This window comes from Haemorhous mexicanus, chromosome 6 (assembly GCF_027477595.1).
Source record: "Haemorhous mexicanus isolate bHaeMex1 chromosome 6, bHaeMex1.pri, whole genome shotgun sequence".
Lineage (NCBI taxonomy): Eukaryota > Metazoa > Chordata > Aves > Passeriformes > Fringillidae > Haemorhous > Haemorhous mexicanus.
The window spans coordinates 35049148-35065533 of record NC_082346.1 but is presented as its reverse complement, the minus strand read 5'-3'; the positions used below and the strand labels follow the sequence as shown (position 1 = coordinate 35065533).

The following is a 16386-nucleotide window of genomic DNA, read 5'->3' as shown; positions in this document are numbered from 1 at the left end:
ATAACTTGTAAATAAATCTAGATAGCATTAATTTTTCAGAAGGTGCATGCAGTAGAGCTCTATGTGTAGGTGTATAAATAGTTCAGAAGAGAGAAGGCAGAAAAGGGAAGTAGATTTCTTTACTCATCTTCAGTTATACACTTACTTCACCTGATAATGAATGTAACACTTACTATAGATTGCCTTGGTGGTCTCCTAGAGTCTCTGAAACAGTCTCCAACTTGCACCATGTGAAAATATCTCTTCTGGGAGACTGGATGTTTTGCAGGTGATATATAAGATTTGTGTGTCTCAGGATGCACTTCTTTCTGAATAGCAACTAAATCCCAAATTATTTTCAAATATGAAGTGGGGCAGGACCAGTTTGGATTGAACAGACATTGAATATATGAAACAACTGAGAGACAAGCTGAGGAGCCTCAGGCTTTAAAAATAAGTGTGTGCCAGACAGAGTTAAAGTTTGCCAGTGGATTCCAAAGGCAGTGAGAATATTCAAGGTCAGAGGTGTTTGCTTTCTCTTTGGGTGGGCATCAGGTGCCACAGTAATGGGCAGCAGACATCACTTCCTTTTTCATCTTTCTCTGCTTAATACAAGTAAGTGACTTACATTTTAATAGACAGTAAATTTAAGTACAGCATCACACATAAACTGCTTCTGCCTGTCAGTTATGGGCAATAGCATGTTTGGTAGTTAACTGCTGAGCAGCATTGTGAGGAGATACTCGGTGTGATTTACTATCTGGTCTTCTCATTCTCTGATCTGAGAAGTTGGAAGCACAGATGAGCTGTCCTCCATTTGTTAATTCGTCTGTTACATTGTTGTTGTTTTTTTTTTTTGCATATTTGTGTATGGGTTTGAAGATACAGAATTGTCTAATAATTCATTCAAAATGTCTTGAGATAGCTTTAATGCTGGCCTCAAAATTTATGCTCAGAAAATACTAAACACACAGATATATGGTGCCTTTATTTATCAATATTTCTGATAGCAAAATTTGCTGAGCAACTTTTCTGATTAGTTTGGTTCTGTTTTACAATAATTATTCAACAAAAATCTAATGCTGTAAGAGCAGTTCTGCCTCATTGGTTAAATGCACTTTAGGCGTATCTTATCTTTCTCGTGAGCACTGACACCAGATAAACAGCAGCACTGAAAGAAAGGATTGCTACAAACTATGAGGCACTCACAGATTATTCAGATATCATCTTGCACTGGCCTCAGGATGGCCTGTTACTTTCAGCCTTAAAAGTAAACAGCTGTTAATCACCTTGGGGCAACATGAGTTGACCAGCCCCTGTGGCTGCCTGGACTTCAATCTAACAGTACTCAAAGGCTCTTCTCATCTTTTCTGTCACCCAGGATAAGAGGTAGTTTGCAGCCAAGCATTCCTTTGAGGAGGCTGCTGTGAGTTTAACAAAATGTTTGAAATAACCTCAGTAACTCCTCTCAACACTGATCCACAGCTTCAAATGTGCAGAATCCAACAATAGTGGCCTTGGATTGACAGTGTCTGGAGAGGGAGCTAATGTCATAATGTTTTCTAAGGGAAACTGAGTAACAAGCAACTACCTCAAGAAGCAACATTCCTTGCCTGGATTTAATCAGAAAGTGATGCTTTCATCAGCAATATGTGGAATAGTTCTGCAGTGCAAGCAGCCATCTTTGTTCCCTGCTTATTCAAAGAGTACCACCATTCTTGCAATGTATTATCTGGTAAATACAAGTAGCACGACTTAAAATAGAAGCAGCACTGCTTTGGTAAACAAGTCCTCAAATTGCATGCTGTAGGGTTGGAAGGGTGTTGCTGTTTTGAACACTAATGGACTTAAAAAACAGTGGACAGTAAAACAATGTGCTAGCCCTGAGTTAGGAAAGACAAATATATAGATGCCACATCTAATACAGTATATAATGTTAGACTTTCTCCATCAGAATGGAAATGTTGAAGCTTCTGAAAAAGATTAAAGTTTTTCTTTTATTCTGCCTTTCAGATTTTAGGGGTTTGTGGTTGAGCTTCTTTTGCTTAGTTATGTCCCTCATCCAGAGTTCCTGAAGTCACTCTGCCCTGTATTGAAATAGTTAACTACTGTAGAATCCTTGTAGTTCCCAGAATATTGCATTTATCTCCAAGTTATCAAACAACATACCTGGAACACTATCTGTTATCTCTTTTAGCCAGATACTGGAACTATCTTCCCAGGTAGCCAAAATGCATTGCTTTCCAAGATGCATACCCAAGTGATCCCTGCTAGAGCCAAGAAAAGCTTCTGTGCACTCACAGCCCAGAGGCCAAGTACATTGGGGAGTGCATTAGAGGGTGGTCAGGCAGTGGAACAGGTTGCCAAGAGAGGTTTGGATGGCCCATCCCTGAGAGTGTTCAAGTCAGGTTGGATGGGGCTCTGAGCAGACAGGTCTCAGTTGGTTGCACCCCTGCCTACAGCAGGGGGCTTGGAACTAGATGACCTTTAAGGCCCCTTCTAACCCAAACCATTGTATAATTCTCTGAAAAAACTGTGGCCATTATTTCCATTAAACAATCCAGCAGTTAAGAGTTAAAAATCTCTTTTCTAAAATGCTGATGTGAGTATGATGTTAATTTTAAGTACATCACCCCAGTCCTGCAGTGCAGGCATAGGGTCACCTTGTAGAGTGTCTTTACAGCACAAAACCTTACAATCTGATGCAAAGAAAGCATCTACTGATTTTTGAATATGCTGAGACTGAAAAAAACCCATATTGTTCCTTAAGCACACAAAACCATTTGAGAGTTGAGCATCTGGAATACGACTAATAAACAAAACAAACAAGAATTAAAAAGAGTATATTTTAGTAGGTGTTAGGACATGAACCAACAGAAACTGAGAAATTCAAAATTCACTCAAGGCTCTCTTCTCTTAATGACAAGCTGCCTTGAAGCCAGTATGTGTTTTCTTTCTCACTCACTGCATCAGTCTTCACTTAGAAAGCCTTGATCCTTGTAAATCACTGGAGCCTTAATGTTATTTAATCATAGTTTTTAAAAGTTAATTTCCATGAGAACTGTATTTTTTTTAAAAAGCCTAACTTGTCATTGAGGATTATAAAAATCCTTTATTTGCCTGGAGAACCGTATTCAGATCTGAATGAAGAAGTGTAAGTGAAGAATGTGTTTCGACAGTTTGTTTATTAAAAATGTATTATGCAGCTAAAAGTTATATTGTATTTATAATATTTTAATGACAGTGACTTGCACAGTTTCCGGTGCAGTCTATTACTGTGCATTTAAAACTGTGCTATGGAAAATTCTAAAATATTTTAAATGTCCCCTTATGTCCACATAAGTATCACTCGATTTGTTTTTATTTCTCAAAATGCCACAAGCAATTAAATCATATTGTAAGCTTGATGAAATTCCTCTATTTTAGTGAAGCTTTAACAGTTTCATTGCAGAGTAAAAAGATAACTAGTGTAAAAAAAGTTAATAAAGATTTAATCACATCTAAGAGAGGTGCAACTGTAGAGAGAGAGGCTTGATATTAGTTTCCATCCACCTTTTTTTCACCTGACAATTCAACTGCATATAAAATCAGTTTGTGGCATTCATGGAAATGACTACCTTTTTCAGCCCTAAGAAATTCCCACTTTAAAGGTAAAACGTCCTTGTTGAATGGGAGTCTCACAAAGTATTAGTAGACTTTGACTTTTTCCTTGTCTTCAGTAAAAATAAGACTTCTCCCAACTACTGTGGCAACATCAAAGCTTAAAGCAGATTAAGTTTTACTTGCTTAATTTTACCTTAAGCAGCATGAACTGGATGCCTGGATCCTTGAGACATATTATGCTGCTAGCATCTCTGTGTGAGGCATGTAGTACTTGTTCATGCCATGGACAAGTTTCCTATTATCTTTACAAGTATGTGATCAGAACTTGTTAAACTTTCTTGAGCCACATCTGCAAGCAAATATTTCTTTTTTTTGACTTGCTACTCTAGGAAGTCAGTGTTAAGTAGCTTTAGGGAGTTGGCACAAAAATATTGCAGCCTTATGGATTACAGGTTAAGAATCAGATTTTGTGAGCAAAAATTATCATTCAGTTACTTGATTTGCTAAGTACTGGATTTTTTACTCCTTTCAACCAGATTTGGTGAACTCAGAGTAATACAGTGCTGTGTGTTTGTCACTGGATCACAAAATCGTGTGGAGGATTGGAAAACTGACAGGAATGATAAAACTCCACCCACCCACCATTATCTTCAAATTGCATTCAGGGTTTTTAAAATGCACTGTCTTAATGCACAAGTACCTGTATTTAATTCTAAAACTCTGTGTAAATGAACGGTAGAAAAAAATACCTCGTTATAAACAATTGTGAATTAGGACTGCAGTAGCTGTGTAAGTGGGAAGTTTCTTGCTAATCGAAGTACATTTCTGAGCAGTGGCTCTTAAATGTTAGCCAAGATGTATAATGCTGTGTCAACAGCAGCAGTAAACTGGTCTAGACATAAGGAAGTTGGCTGCCTTATGCCAACTGACCTTATTTGAAAATGTGGTCTGTAGTTGTTGCCTAGTAGCCTAGCTCTGCCAATTTGTAAATTTCTTCTGCTGACACAAATGAGACTTCTGCAAGTACACTAAAATAAAGCTGAGTATCCTTAAACAGTAAACTTATTATGTATTATTGTATGGGCGGTTTATTATTTTATCTTCAACATTTATTAGTACTACAAGTAAAACCTATTTACTCACAACTGTGATTCTGAAGAGCAATGTTAAATTGACTTAAAATGTAATAATTTATTTGTGAACTTTTGTAATTCCCCATTCCCAGAAAACAAGTAGTGCTATGCAAATGGTAATGCTCTGGTTTGCTCTATATTTAAAATGAATAACAAGGAGACAAAGCCAGCTTTTTAGCTGGCACTGAAAAGTGAGGGACTAGAATGCAATCCTTAAAAGACACATTCAGGTGTGGCCTTCATAATTAAAATTATCAACCAGGTAGACTATTATACTTTCATCACATGAATATTTGGCTGAATCCATTTGATAAAATATTTGTTTAAATGCATGCATATTAGAAATAATAATTCATATGCCAGCATTTTCTTACGAGAGTCTTCTGGAATTCAAATTATTTACATTATGCTGAGATGCATATAGAACATCTATAACAAATAGACTAATAAGAAATGAAGTGAACATATATATAAAAACAATTCCAAGTTCTTTTACATTTCTGTTCAGTATCAAGCCGTGTGTTGAAAATGCATTTTTCATAAAACCACATGCAAGGCTTTGTGATCGTGAAAAAATCACCTCACAACAGCCACATGTCTAGGCAAATCCTTAGAAGCTGGTATGGACCTCACACAGACATTCCAGAAGAAAGACATTACTAGAAAGTAGTTTCTCTTGAAGTGAAGTATAATACGTGTGAGCTTACTAGGCCACTTTGATAAATAAATAAAAGTCTTTTTTTCTGTTCTAGCACAAGACTGGTTCAACTGGAGGGCAAGTTAAACCCTGATTCATAGTTTACTTAGTTGTGTTCTTTCGCTTTTTATTTTAAGGTATCTCTTAGTTTTTTGTTGTTTCTGGGATTTTTTTCTTAAGACAAAGAACCATTTGGCTTTGGATGACCTGAATTTTGCCTTCTGACTTTACAGTATATCTCTGTGAAACTCCTTTCCAAGCCATAACTCACTGTCCCAGGATTATCAGTGTACCACTTTAGCTGTGGTTTTCTTTCAAAATTTATGTGATTAAACCAATACAGAGTTCCTCTGAACAGTCTGAAATTAGTGCAAACCTGACTTACTTAGAGCAAATAGTATTGTTAGATACAAGTTTTATCTAAAGAACTTGTTGAGACTGCAACTATATTTAACTACATTCAAACTGTATTTTTCTATCTCAGATGCTTCAGTTGATTTTTTGAAAGACGCCATGTGCTGCCTTTAGTACTTAGACTAAATTTAGTCATTTATTTCAAGCCTAAATTAGGCCTAAAGCAATCCACAAGCTTTTTTAATGCTGCTCTCCTCTTGCCATGCCTTGGGGTCAGAAGCCTGTGTGCCTCCCCTTTGGCACTACTGGTACTCACACCCCTAGTGCCTCTGAGTTGTCTTTGGCAGCCTTGTAGTCAGTCACAACTTCTATTGTCAGAACTGGACATTGACTAAACTGGGATTTATATCATGGTAGCTACCTATCTATTGATTCATTTTTAAGTAAACTGATGCAACCTCTGTGGATGATTTTCACTTCCTATCTTCCTATGTTTATTATGTTCTTGCATCTGTATTTCCTCTTTATTCTATTTTTACTGCATGGAATCAACCAATCCTTAGTTACTTGGATTTCTTTTCAGCTTTAAAAAGAAACCCCTAATAAAAAACCCAACTTTTTTAGGTTTTTCTTTAATAGCTAAAATTATAGTTTTGTATAACTTTTGAACACATTCCTTCACACCTAAGCTTTTCGCACCTAAGAACTAAAGATGGGGAGAAGAAATACCAGCATATTTTCAGGGATTTATACCATTTTTCTAAGCAAGAAGAAAATCCATGGGAGTCTAACAGTTTGTTACATTCTAAGGTTGTTTTTCAATTTAAGCCTAAACTTTCTCCAATGTGTCTTTCATATAAATTAGATAACCTGGCCTGTCTTGTATCTATACAGTTTTAGAACCAATTGGTACATTCAAAGATTTTCTATGCTCCTCAGAGCTACTGAATACCTCCCCTTTCCATAGCAATACCAAGTATGCATTCTGTCATTTTAGTTCATTCTCCTGTGTAAACCACAGTCAGTCACTTAACTTGTTCAGTGTTACAACTGATGCAAGAAATTAATTTGTAGCTTTACTTTATAATTCACAGCACTGACTTTCATTCCTCAGGGCCTCATATCTCCACTTGCGAAGGAGTCAAATTAAAAAGTATCTTGGGGTTCTTACTTTTAGGTTACATTTCCCTATCTCACCCCCATACACAAAAAGGTTAAGTGTCTTTTCAAATTAAGGCAGCAGTAATTAACCGATGGCATTGTTTGTGGTTTGCCAACTCTGGGCGTTAATGAGAGAGAAATTAGCACTTAGCAGCAGGAGTTCCTGATAGTCAGTGGCAAATGCTTAATGGGCCAACAAGTTTATTTTGGTCTCAAGTACTCTGCACTTAAGTGCAGTAAACAAAAGTATGGCATGGGTTTTTATGTGATCATACACACGAGCTTTATGATATAGAGGTATAATAGAATGAATGACACAATAGAGTTGAAAAAGTGCAACCTAGACAGCACAGGGCAAACAGTTTTGCTGTAACACCACAGTCAGATGCAGGATTGATGGATGTTTTCATGCCAAAGATGTACTTGCTCCTGCCATTAACAGTCTGCAGATGTTCTTGTATATAATTTTATTATCAAATTTGGTATTTCTGAACACAATTTTTTAAGCACCTCAAAAATTGTGCTTCAGCTGAGGTGATTTGCTCACAAGACATAAATTAGCCTTTTGAGGTGTCTCAAAATAGTAATTTTATTTAAAACTACAGTTTCAAAAGACTACTAAACAAATTACTTAAGCACAGTGCCACATGCATTTTATGGTGGGTGGGGGATTCAGACTGCCACAGTGAAATGAGCCCTTCAGAACTTGGGTGAGCAGCTGCTCATTAGCATCAGGATTTTACCTGGCACATGTGCTCATAATGAGTAACTACTTGCATACATTTCATACCTTCTGCCTTGCACAAAATAGCCCATTAGAAATCTAAGGTCTGCTCCATATCTTCTGGGGATTTTTGCTTTTAAAATCATTTTGGTTAGTACGTAAGTACATCCCCACCGGATTATCCATTTCTATATTTGCTTGATGTGGGAACAGATATGTTGTCTGTGAAGTAACAAAACTAGGGGCCCCTCCTGCATCAGCAAACTGCTGTCTCTCACCAGAGGCTGTAAGCATCAGTCCTTGGCCTCACTTGCCTTGGTCCCTCTCTCCTGCTTGGGTCTTTGGGCTTACAGGTGCAGTGAGCTTCTGCACATTTTGGCCCCCCGGAGCTTAAGCAATGGACAATGCAAAGAAGTCCGTGGAAGCTGAACTTGTTGGCCAACCAGACAAAATTAGGAATTGGGTATAGGCAGCATTGTCCTTCATATTAGCCACTTTTTAGTCCGTACTGTATTTATTGCCAGGCGTGTTAGGATATGTTACCTAGTACAACCAGATGTGTCAGAGTTTTAGCCTTTCAACTTTCAAATATCACCTTTCAGTTGCAAAAAGTGTATTTGCCAGTGTGGCCTCATCTATGCTGAGGGTAATTTACTCTGCCACTGAACTGTGGCCACTTGGAGGTTGAAGAGTAGTAGCCATAGACCAAATTGTTACAATGCTCTGCGGCAGTTTCAGGCAAAAGAGTACCACATCTAATTGAAACTGCAGGAGGAAGCCACAGGGGTTTCTTCTTCCTTTGATGCCTATTCCATTACATGAGCACATCAAATAGAGTTTTCTCCACATTGTTGGAAAGAAACCACCCTCACGAAGCCAGTCTGGCACTACCCATTGCTTTGAGTGCTTGTGTTGTCTGCTCAGTGGACATTTAGGTTACTGTGCCTCCCCTCAGCATATATTTATTAAAATTAAATGTTAACAAAAATTGGCTACCATATTGGTTGAATCCTGAGTACAACTGCATATAAACCATTACATGACATTCTATTGAACTTTTTCTTGTACAGACGGTACCTAACAGCTCATCCTGCACTGTTGGTTTTGGCAAGTTCACTACAGCATGTAATAAATCAAGGAAAGAAAAAGCTTTTTGGCCTAATGTTGTACAGACTGCTGTAATGTTAGACTACAGAAAGCAGTTCTGTTTTTAGACATCCTTTTACTAACCCAACATTCATAATTTATGATTCCACTGTAAAATTCCTGCAACACTACACCAGAAGTAGTGCTGCCCTTTAATTAAGTGCTCTCAGTAGGAAAAACGTGAAACTGATGTGCAAAACATATCGCAGTACACAGTGATTGATAGTGATTACTTCTTTATGAACCCAGCCTGAAGGTCTGAACTTCCTGATGGGTAAAATAGTCCATGGGGCTACTTCCTGAGATTGCCTAGTGGGGATCAGTCAGAGTTAGCAATATCTGAGGAATTCCTGAGGCACATTTCAGAGCCATTACAACACAAACTTTCTGTTTCTTCTGAATTGTGCTTTATGTTATTAATTACCTGAATAATAGCTCATTGTAGAGATTATATTTTAAGGATTCATTGTTGTCTTCATGCTATTATAATTTGAATGAACTGGGACATGTGTAAAACCTTGTATCTTTAATGTCTGCACACAGAAATCTAAATGAGCAGGGTGCATGTCAAAAGAGATTTCTCTGTACATCACAGTTACTGAATGTTATTTAGTATTTAATACATAGGTATCTTTTACTGACGTGCAGAAGATTCAAAAATAAAAAACTGAAACGCTGATGTGGATTCTGTGAATCTCTAAATAGCATTTTTACTCCTGGAATCAGGGACTATTGACATCAATCAATGCACATTCAAAATTTGAAGATTAAATGGAGGTTAAATACTCCCTCCAATTTTGCAGAAAAGTTACCAGATTTGCGTTGGCATCACAGAGGTGGGAAATTGAAATCCCCCTAACACAGTGGCATAAGTTCATTTTTCTTTTTTGTTTGATAGATTTGGCCCTGGATTAGTCATCTACTGGTACGGATTTATTGAAGAGCTGGACTGCCACCGTGAGCGTGGTATCCTGCTAAAAGACTGCTTCCCTACTGACATTGTGACTCTGCGACACAGCATGGCTCAGCGCTGATGTTGGGAGGAAGAGGTAAATCCGGAAGCAATTTTACTTTCCTGCAGTGTAAACTAATGGCAGCATCTGCCCTGAACTTCAGCTGAACTCCTGCTGCCTGCCCTTATGCTACTGCTGCTTTACACAAACATATCAAGAGTTTCTGTTTTGCTTCAGACCTCTGTTGTGATCAGCCAAAAAAGACAGACACAACCCACTCATTATCAGCAGTTCTGTCTCTGTCAAACAGCTAGTTTTGAGATAGTCATAATCTTTCTTCCTTCCGGATGGCTTCTTCAAGCATTCTAAACAAAGACAAAAATGCAGAGGCTGAAAGGTGGAGCTTTCAGTTCTTATCCCTGTTACAGAGTCACCTATAAAATTAAGTGCTTTTTATGAATTCATTATGTGCTAGTGATGTGACTAAAACACCTACAGTGTTGTGGAGGTTTGGTGAAGACTGTTGTTTTGGGGCTTAAAACAATATAAGGCAAAGCTGGTAAAGCCCGAGTGGTAAGAGAGGAGCATGGCTGTTACAGTAAATAGCCAGATTTGGAGATAATAATTGGTGTATGTCTTTTGTCACTGTCTGATTGTTCAAATCAGCAATGGAATCCCGAGTTAACAGTTAAAAAATAGGAGATTTTGAAAGGGAGTGAAAGCAAAGAACACAGCTTTTATTTTATGTATATAAGCCTGTGAAGTTTTGGGGTAGTGTGGGGGAGGCTTAGTAAGTATTTTAATGACTCAAAAATAACTCATGTTTTGTCTTTTTCTCTTCCTCACCCCTGGGGAATCTATACCTAGGAATTTTTCTCTTAACTGACTAAGGAGGGAATCTCTCTTTACCCCTACAGGTACTGTAGCAAATTTCTAGCACACTGAAGTCCAAAAGAACAACGTGCTGGAGCTTTCTATGAGAGTTATTTGTGAAGGAGTTTACCATCCTGGTGTTCAAGAAGGGGAATTAAAAAAAGATACAACAGTGCTTCATACTGGATCAGTTCCACAAGACAAATAAAGCACACAAATGGACTGAAGTTTCCTGCGTGCTTGTTTTCTTGTAAGAGCCTTGTTTTTCTCTTGTTAGAACCACCAAGATCAGAAGTTCACTGAGGTGGGTGTTAGCCCCTCATGAAGTTTTGCGTTCAGTCTCTTCTTTTTCCATCCACATTGCTACTCAGAGGAGCAAGACTGGGTCTCAGGTTTGTGCTCTCAGACGTTTCTTAATGACAGTGGCTGGTTGGGTTTGACACACTTCAGTACTCTTCTCTGTGCCAGCTATTACTCAGGAAAGGACAAAATATTTTAAAATGACAGAGATTTTCATGTAGGCTCATCATGTTCATATTTTCTGAGAAGAAGAGCTATGGATTCAGCTGTAGAAATAAAGGTCTGATAACAGTCTCCCTAAAGCATAAGTTGATGATCTTTTCCAGAAAGAAAGGGTCTCTAAAACATTATAGTGCATATTCATCACCTTTTTTTAGTTGAAGTGACACATTGTGTGCCTGTATGTTTTCAAAAATCATGTGCAGACTTTTTAGAGTCTTGCCTTGAGTGGAAAGGATATTATTCCTATTCAGGAGTTTTTCTAGTTTTCAGATGCATACACAGTATTTTTATTTTTAATTTTTAGTTTTCGCCTTAACACTTTCTAGTAAGTTTTACACAGGAGTTTATCATTTTGACAAACCTTTCATTTTGAAGAAAAAAGGTCTTTGATCTTCTAGTACTCTGTCCCTGTTGCAGAGATAAACTAGTATAGCTCCACTGAGTTATTGTTGTATAGAGAAATTTTCCTGGGTTTGAATGTGTTATAGTAAAGAGATTTGTTTTTAAAAAATATTCAAGCACCTGTAACTCATTTGCATTCAGCTATTTAAGGTGTTGTGCTGAGCTTATTTTACCTGACAGCTGTAGGGTATCTGCCCATACAGATTCACAGGAGCAGTCTGTGAATGTACCTGCCTTTTGCTATATGCCAAAGCTACATTTAGGGTACATTTACTCCCCCTGGGACTTTTAACTATGGTTAGGGTAGTGGTATGTGTAAAATCAGCAAGAGAATAAAAAAGAAGGAATAACTGAACATTGTCATAGTAGAAAATTCAGAAGTAATGGTTGTTTGAGTGAAATGGGTTTTAAAGGCAAATGGTATTTGTTTTAGCTACTGCATATGCTTTCTGTTGTATGAAATAATTTAAATCAGCTTTTACATGATACACTAATGCTGCTTTTTCTTTTTGAATAAATTAAATTTATCTGCACAGATGTTGAAAATTCTGCTAACCTTCATCAAAGCTTTGCTTAATTTGTTTTTATATTAAACAAATTTATGTGGAGACACACAGATAAGTCAGTTTAGGCTTATATTTGTGTATTTATTCCTCTAGCTAATGCTGTGACATAACAGGTTGGAAAGCAATACAGCTGTCTTTAATCAGAGCTTTGAACTCATCTTCATATATTGCCCACTTAAAGAATCTGTATTAGAATGAGGATGAAATTAACCACAAAAGTCTATATACTGTACCAATTTCATTGCATGCTATCAGAAAAGCTTTGCCACTACAAAAACTGTGCTGTGTCACTATTTTAAATGCTGAATGCAAAACATAAAAAAAAATAGGACTGTTTTGTTATTACTGCTTGTATACTGAAAAAAAACCCCTTTATTTGGCTATTTTCTCTGTTTATCAGATGTAGACATCAAGTTTAATATTAAAAAGGAAGGCAATGCTGTTTGTTTGTGGGTTTTTTCTTGGTTTGGTTTTCTTAAACAATGTTGTGGCCATTAGAACCTTAACATTAAAACCAAATTCAGTTTTATGGAGTGTTCTGTAGAGTGTGCTAATGAATTATGCCAAGCCAGAAAACAGAAGTGAACATAAAACTGAATGATGTTCTCACTGGCATATATAGACTTGCAAGCATCTGCTCTTACAACCACTGTTATAAGGCCTGTTCTGAGCTTTAGGAATTGATGTAATTCTACTGAGCAGGGAAGCAAAACTTCTTTGTAAAGGAGGAGCACAATGGTGGGTCTCACACTCTTTAGGGAAAGATTGTTAAACTCATACTAATAATGTGTCCCCAGAATACAGAAATGGTAAAATCTCTCTTTTCTTCCTATACTAGACAGCTCAGACCAGAAAAAATTTTGTCTAAAGCTGAAGAAAAGGGACCAAATGTCTTACTGTGCTTACCTCATTACATTAATGGTACTGGTAGTTCATGAATAGTTTTCATCCTGTTCTATTTGCTCATTCAAAAAGTCATTCTTTCCTGGTATTGGTTGTTGGATTTTTCCACCATCTAGACTACTACAAAAGACTGTGAATGCCTCTTCCCATTTTCCAGTCCTCCCCTTTTAATTTTCCATCTTATTTTAACCATTTCACTTTTATTTATTCAATATCTTCCCATTTGCTCATGTGTCCTATTTGAAAAGTTTTCTACCATGTTTTCTACCACCTGCTTCTGTTTCTGTTACTACATCTGAAGAGTGCTGTTTCCATTTCTGTATACATTTGAACTGACCAACCATGTAAAGCAATTTTGCTCTTACTCTAATTTAAATGGCAGCTCTCCTGGATTCCAAGGAGACTGTCCCCAAAACTTCCACACGGCTTTGCAATGGGGAGCCATTGTGATGCTCTTCATGCTCTTGGTATGAAACACAGGTCATTTCTGCAGGCTGGGAGTATTCACCAAACAGAGCGCTCTTAGTGCGGAATAATCACTCGCTCCCCAGTTGAGAGTACAGTTGTACAAAGGACTTCGTGCTTCTGTGCTAATAGAAAATAGGCAAAGGAAATATTAGGAATTCAGCTGTCAAAGCATCTCTTTCATTAAGGAGCCTTGCCTTCTGTGAGTTCATGCCTTGTTTTTGCAGTACTTCTGCAGGGCGATCTGTTGAAGTTAAAGATTTAGCTTTCCTCCTGTGACAGCTCTACTTGGTTCAGAGTGGCAAAGATGGCTTTCTCCCTGTTTCCACATCACAGTCGATCTGCCAAGAGCTTGTGCATCCTACAAGGTGTTGTTATTTACCAGAGTTGATAACAACTCCTCAAGGGTTAACCAAAAGTACACAGATTTTAACTTGATTCTTGGTGTTGCTTCATCTGATGTAGTCTTACAATAGATGGCTGCTTCTAAAGGGATCTTCTCCTGTTAGATGGTGAATACTGATCTAGGTTAACAGTTGTTAGAAACATGGGTTTGTTATTTCAGGGCTGAGATAAATTACATTAGCACAAATGCTGCTCAAGTATTGATTTAATATTACAGAATGAAATGGGAGGCTGTTTGCAGAAACAATAAAAAATTCCTCCTATCATGTTATTCTAAGTCACAAAGGGTGATTTGTTGTGGATTTTCAGGTTATTCAGAAATAACCTTTTTATTACGTTGACAAAAGAAGAAACCTCAAGGGCTTGCTCTTTACAGTGGTGTGATAGGAACCTAAAGTGTGCCTGTTGAAAAATGAACTAGCTAACAATGGGAGCTTGGCAGCAACTTCAGCATTTATAGAGAAACCGTCTATCTAGTATGATCTGTATAAAATAGACCTCGCTTAGGTTAGGGAAAGGTCACAAGTTACACAAAGTTTGGATAGTCTAAATGCGTTACTCAAAACTAACTCTCCTGTGTACAGTAAATATTAATTGGACCTGTATTATTAAGAACATGCCAGGATTCAAAAGATTAAATAAGGAAGATGTAATTATGAGCTACATAATAAACAGAGCAGTTTTAGTTCCCCTTGTATTTTTTACTTTCCTGCTATTGTTTCATATATGGCTGTTATACAAAGAGCAGCTGAGGTCACCTACTATAAATTACGGATTTCGTACAATAGTAATCTACCAAAATTATTCCAGAGCTGGATCAAAGAGCTTCAAAAGACTTTTCAAAAACTTTTCCACATAATAAAAAGACTCTATTTTGATGCCCTTTTATTATGAGGATTTCTTGGTTTAGGGATGCATCTTAGAGTATTCAGCTGCTTGTGTTGATATGGTGATATTTGAACAAAGAGGATTTGCATAATTTGTTTGCAGCCTCAAATAAGCATGAAGTGGTAATATCAAAAAAACTCTTTAAATATATTACCTGGTGCATTTCTCAGGCTAAGTTTTTAAGTGATCTAAGTAAAAAAAAATTTTGCTTGTGTGTTTATTTAAGGAAGCCAGCAAGATTTCAAGTCACATTTGATATTTCTTCTGTTTACAAGAATACAAATCGTATTTGCAATGGTAACGTTATTAAAAATGATAACAGTAATTCTTAGCAGCTCTCAGCTGGCATCGTGTTCCTGCAAAGGATGCCTGTGTGCCCTCGCTTCTGGCCAGGCTTTCACCTAATGTGAACAATCACATGTCATCTGCACAGATCCATAGATGTGGCACTGCGATGTCAGCGCAAAATGAAATGTCAATGCGAGCGTACGGAGACGGAGCAGCGGTATTGAAACCATGTCAGTGCATATCTACAGAGACCACGTTACTCTGTCAGTGTGATTTTAGGAAGATCACTTTGAAATGTTAAAATGAAATGAAACTAAGTCAATTAGGTAATAACAATTGAGGTTCAGGGATTAATTGAGGGCCTAAGGTGAAGCCAGTGGCCATTAACCCCAGCTAGTTATTAATTTTAGAGAAATAGAGAAATTTCCTTGGCTAGGGTTATTGTCATTATTATTAGAGAGTTGTGGGGGTTTATTCCCTATATCGTATAAATGCCTTTTGCTGTTGCTTTTAATAGTGAAACACAAAGTGTGGTGTTAAAGGGTAGTTAAAGGCATAATAGTGCAAAGTTAAGGTTGTTTAGAAAGTGAATCTACCCAGTAGCAGACAACCACTTCTTTTTCATACAGACATTTAACAGATTTTTATTGATGTCCAGCTGTCTGCAAACAGACAGATTTACTATAATGTATTTACCTCTGAGTATGGAAGGAAAATAATACCAACATGGAGAAATACTCATTTACACAGCAACAACTATTTGCATGGCCCAAGTATTCACTGTTAACTTGTATCAGACATGAAAATTGGTCAAACAGCAGTATTAAATAATTATTTTTGAAAATACATAAACAAGCACCAAGTCAAGGTCATAAACTTTATGCAAATTCAGGATTTCAGCGTTTATGACTATAGCATTAGGACACAAATGTGTAATATATTATTCTTTTATCATTTCAGTGAGAGATTCTTGCCAAGAGCAAGAATCTGTGGTTCAGCATGCTATGCAACACATAAAATCTGTCTGGGTCTCTGTCCTAAGAGAAGGCAGGACACTAGATCAAAGGAATTGATTTATTTTAAAATATTTATTTATATGAATTTATGTATATTTTTATATTATGATAATATAAAGCAAATATACACAAACATTATTTTTGCTGTTAAAAAATACCAACTACCCTTTCTCTTATAGAAGCCCCTGATGGATATTTGCTCAGTATAGGTGTGTTGGTGGAGGTCATCAGGAAAGGGCAGTAAATCAACATTTTTTCCTGTTGTAGAAGGTGGTATTCTGTATTTAAGTGTTGGTGAGAGCAGGGAG

The 16386-nt window shown here is 37.1% G+C and overlaps 1 protein-coding gene across 3 annotated transcripts in view; it reads left to right on the top strand.

The window, feature by feature from the left end:
- Positions 1-10850, top strand: part of CDIN1 (CDAN1 interacting nuclease 1) — a 123617-nt gene extending 112767 nt beyond the window's left edge. For all 3 annotated transcript variants that reach the window (XM_059849813.1, XM_059849816.1, XM_059849815.1), the window contains 2 exons: positions 9696-9846; positions 10668-10850. In XM_059849813.1, the coding sequence (XP_059705796.1) occupies positions 9696-9831 (136 nt within the window). In that variant the 3' untranslated portion in view covers positions 9832-9846; positions 10668-10850. The remainder of the gene's footprint in view (positions 1-9695; positions 9847-10667) is intronic.
- Positions 10851-16386: the final 5536 nt, after the last annotated feature.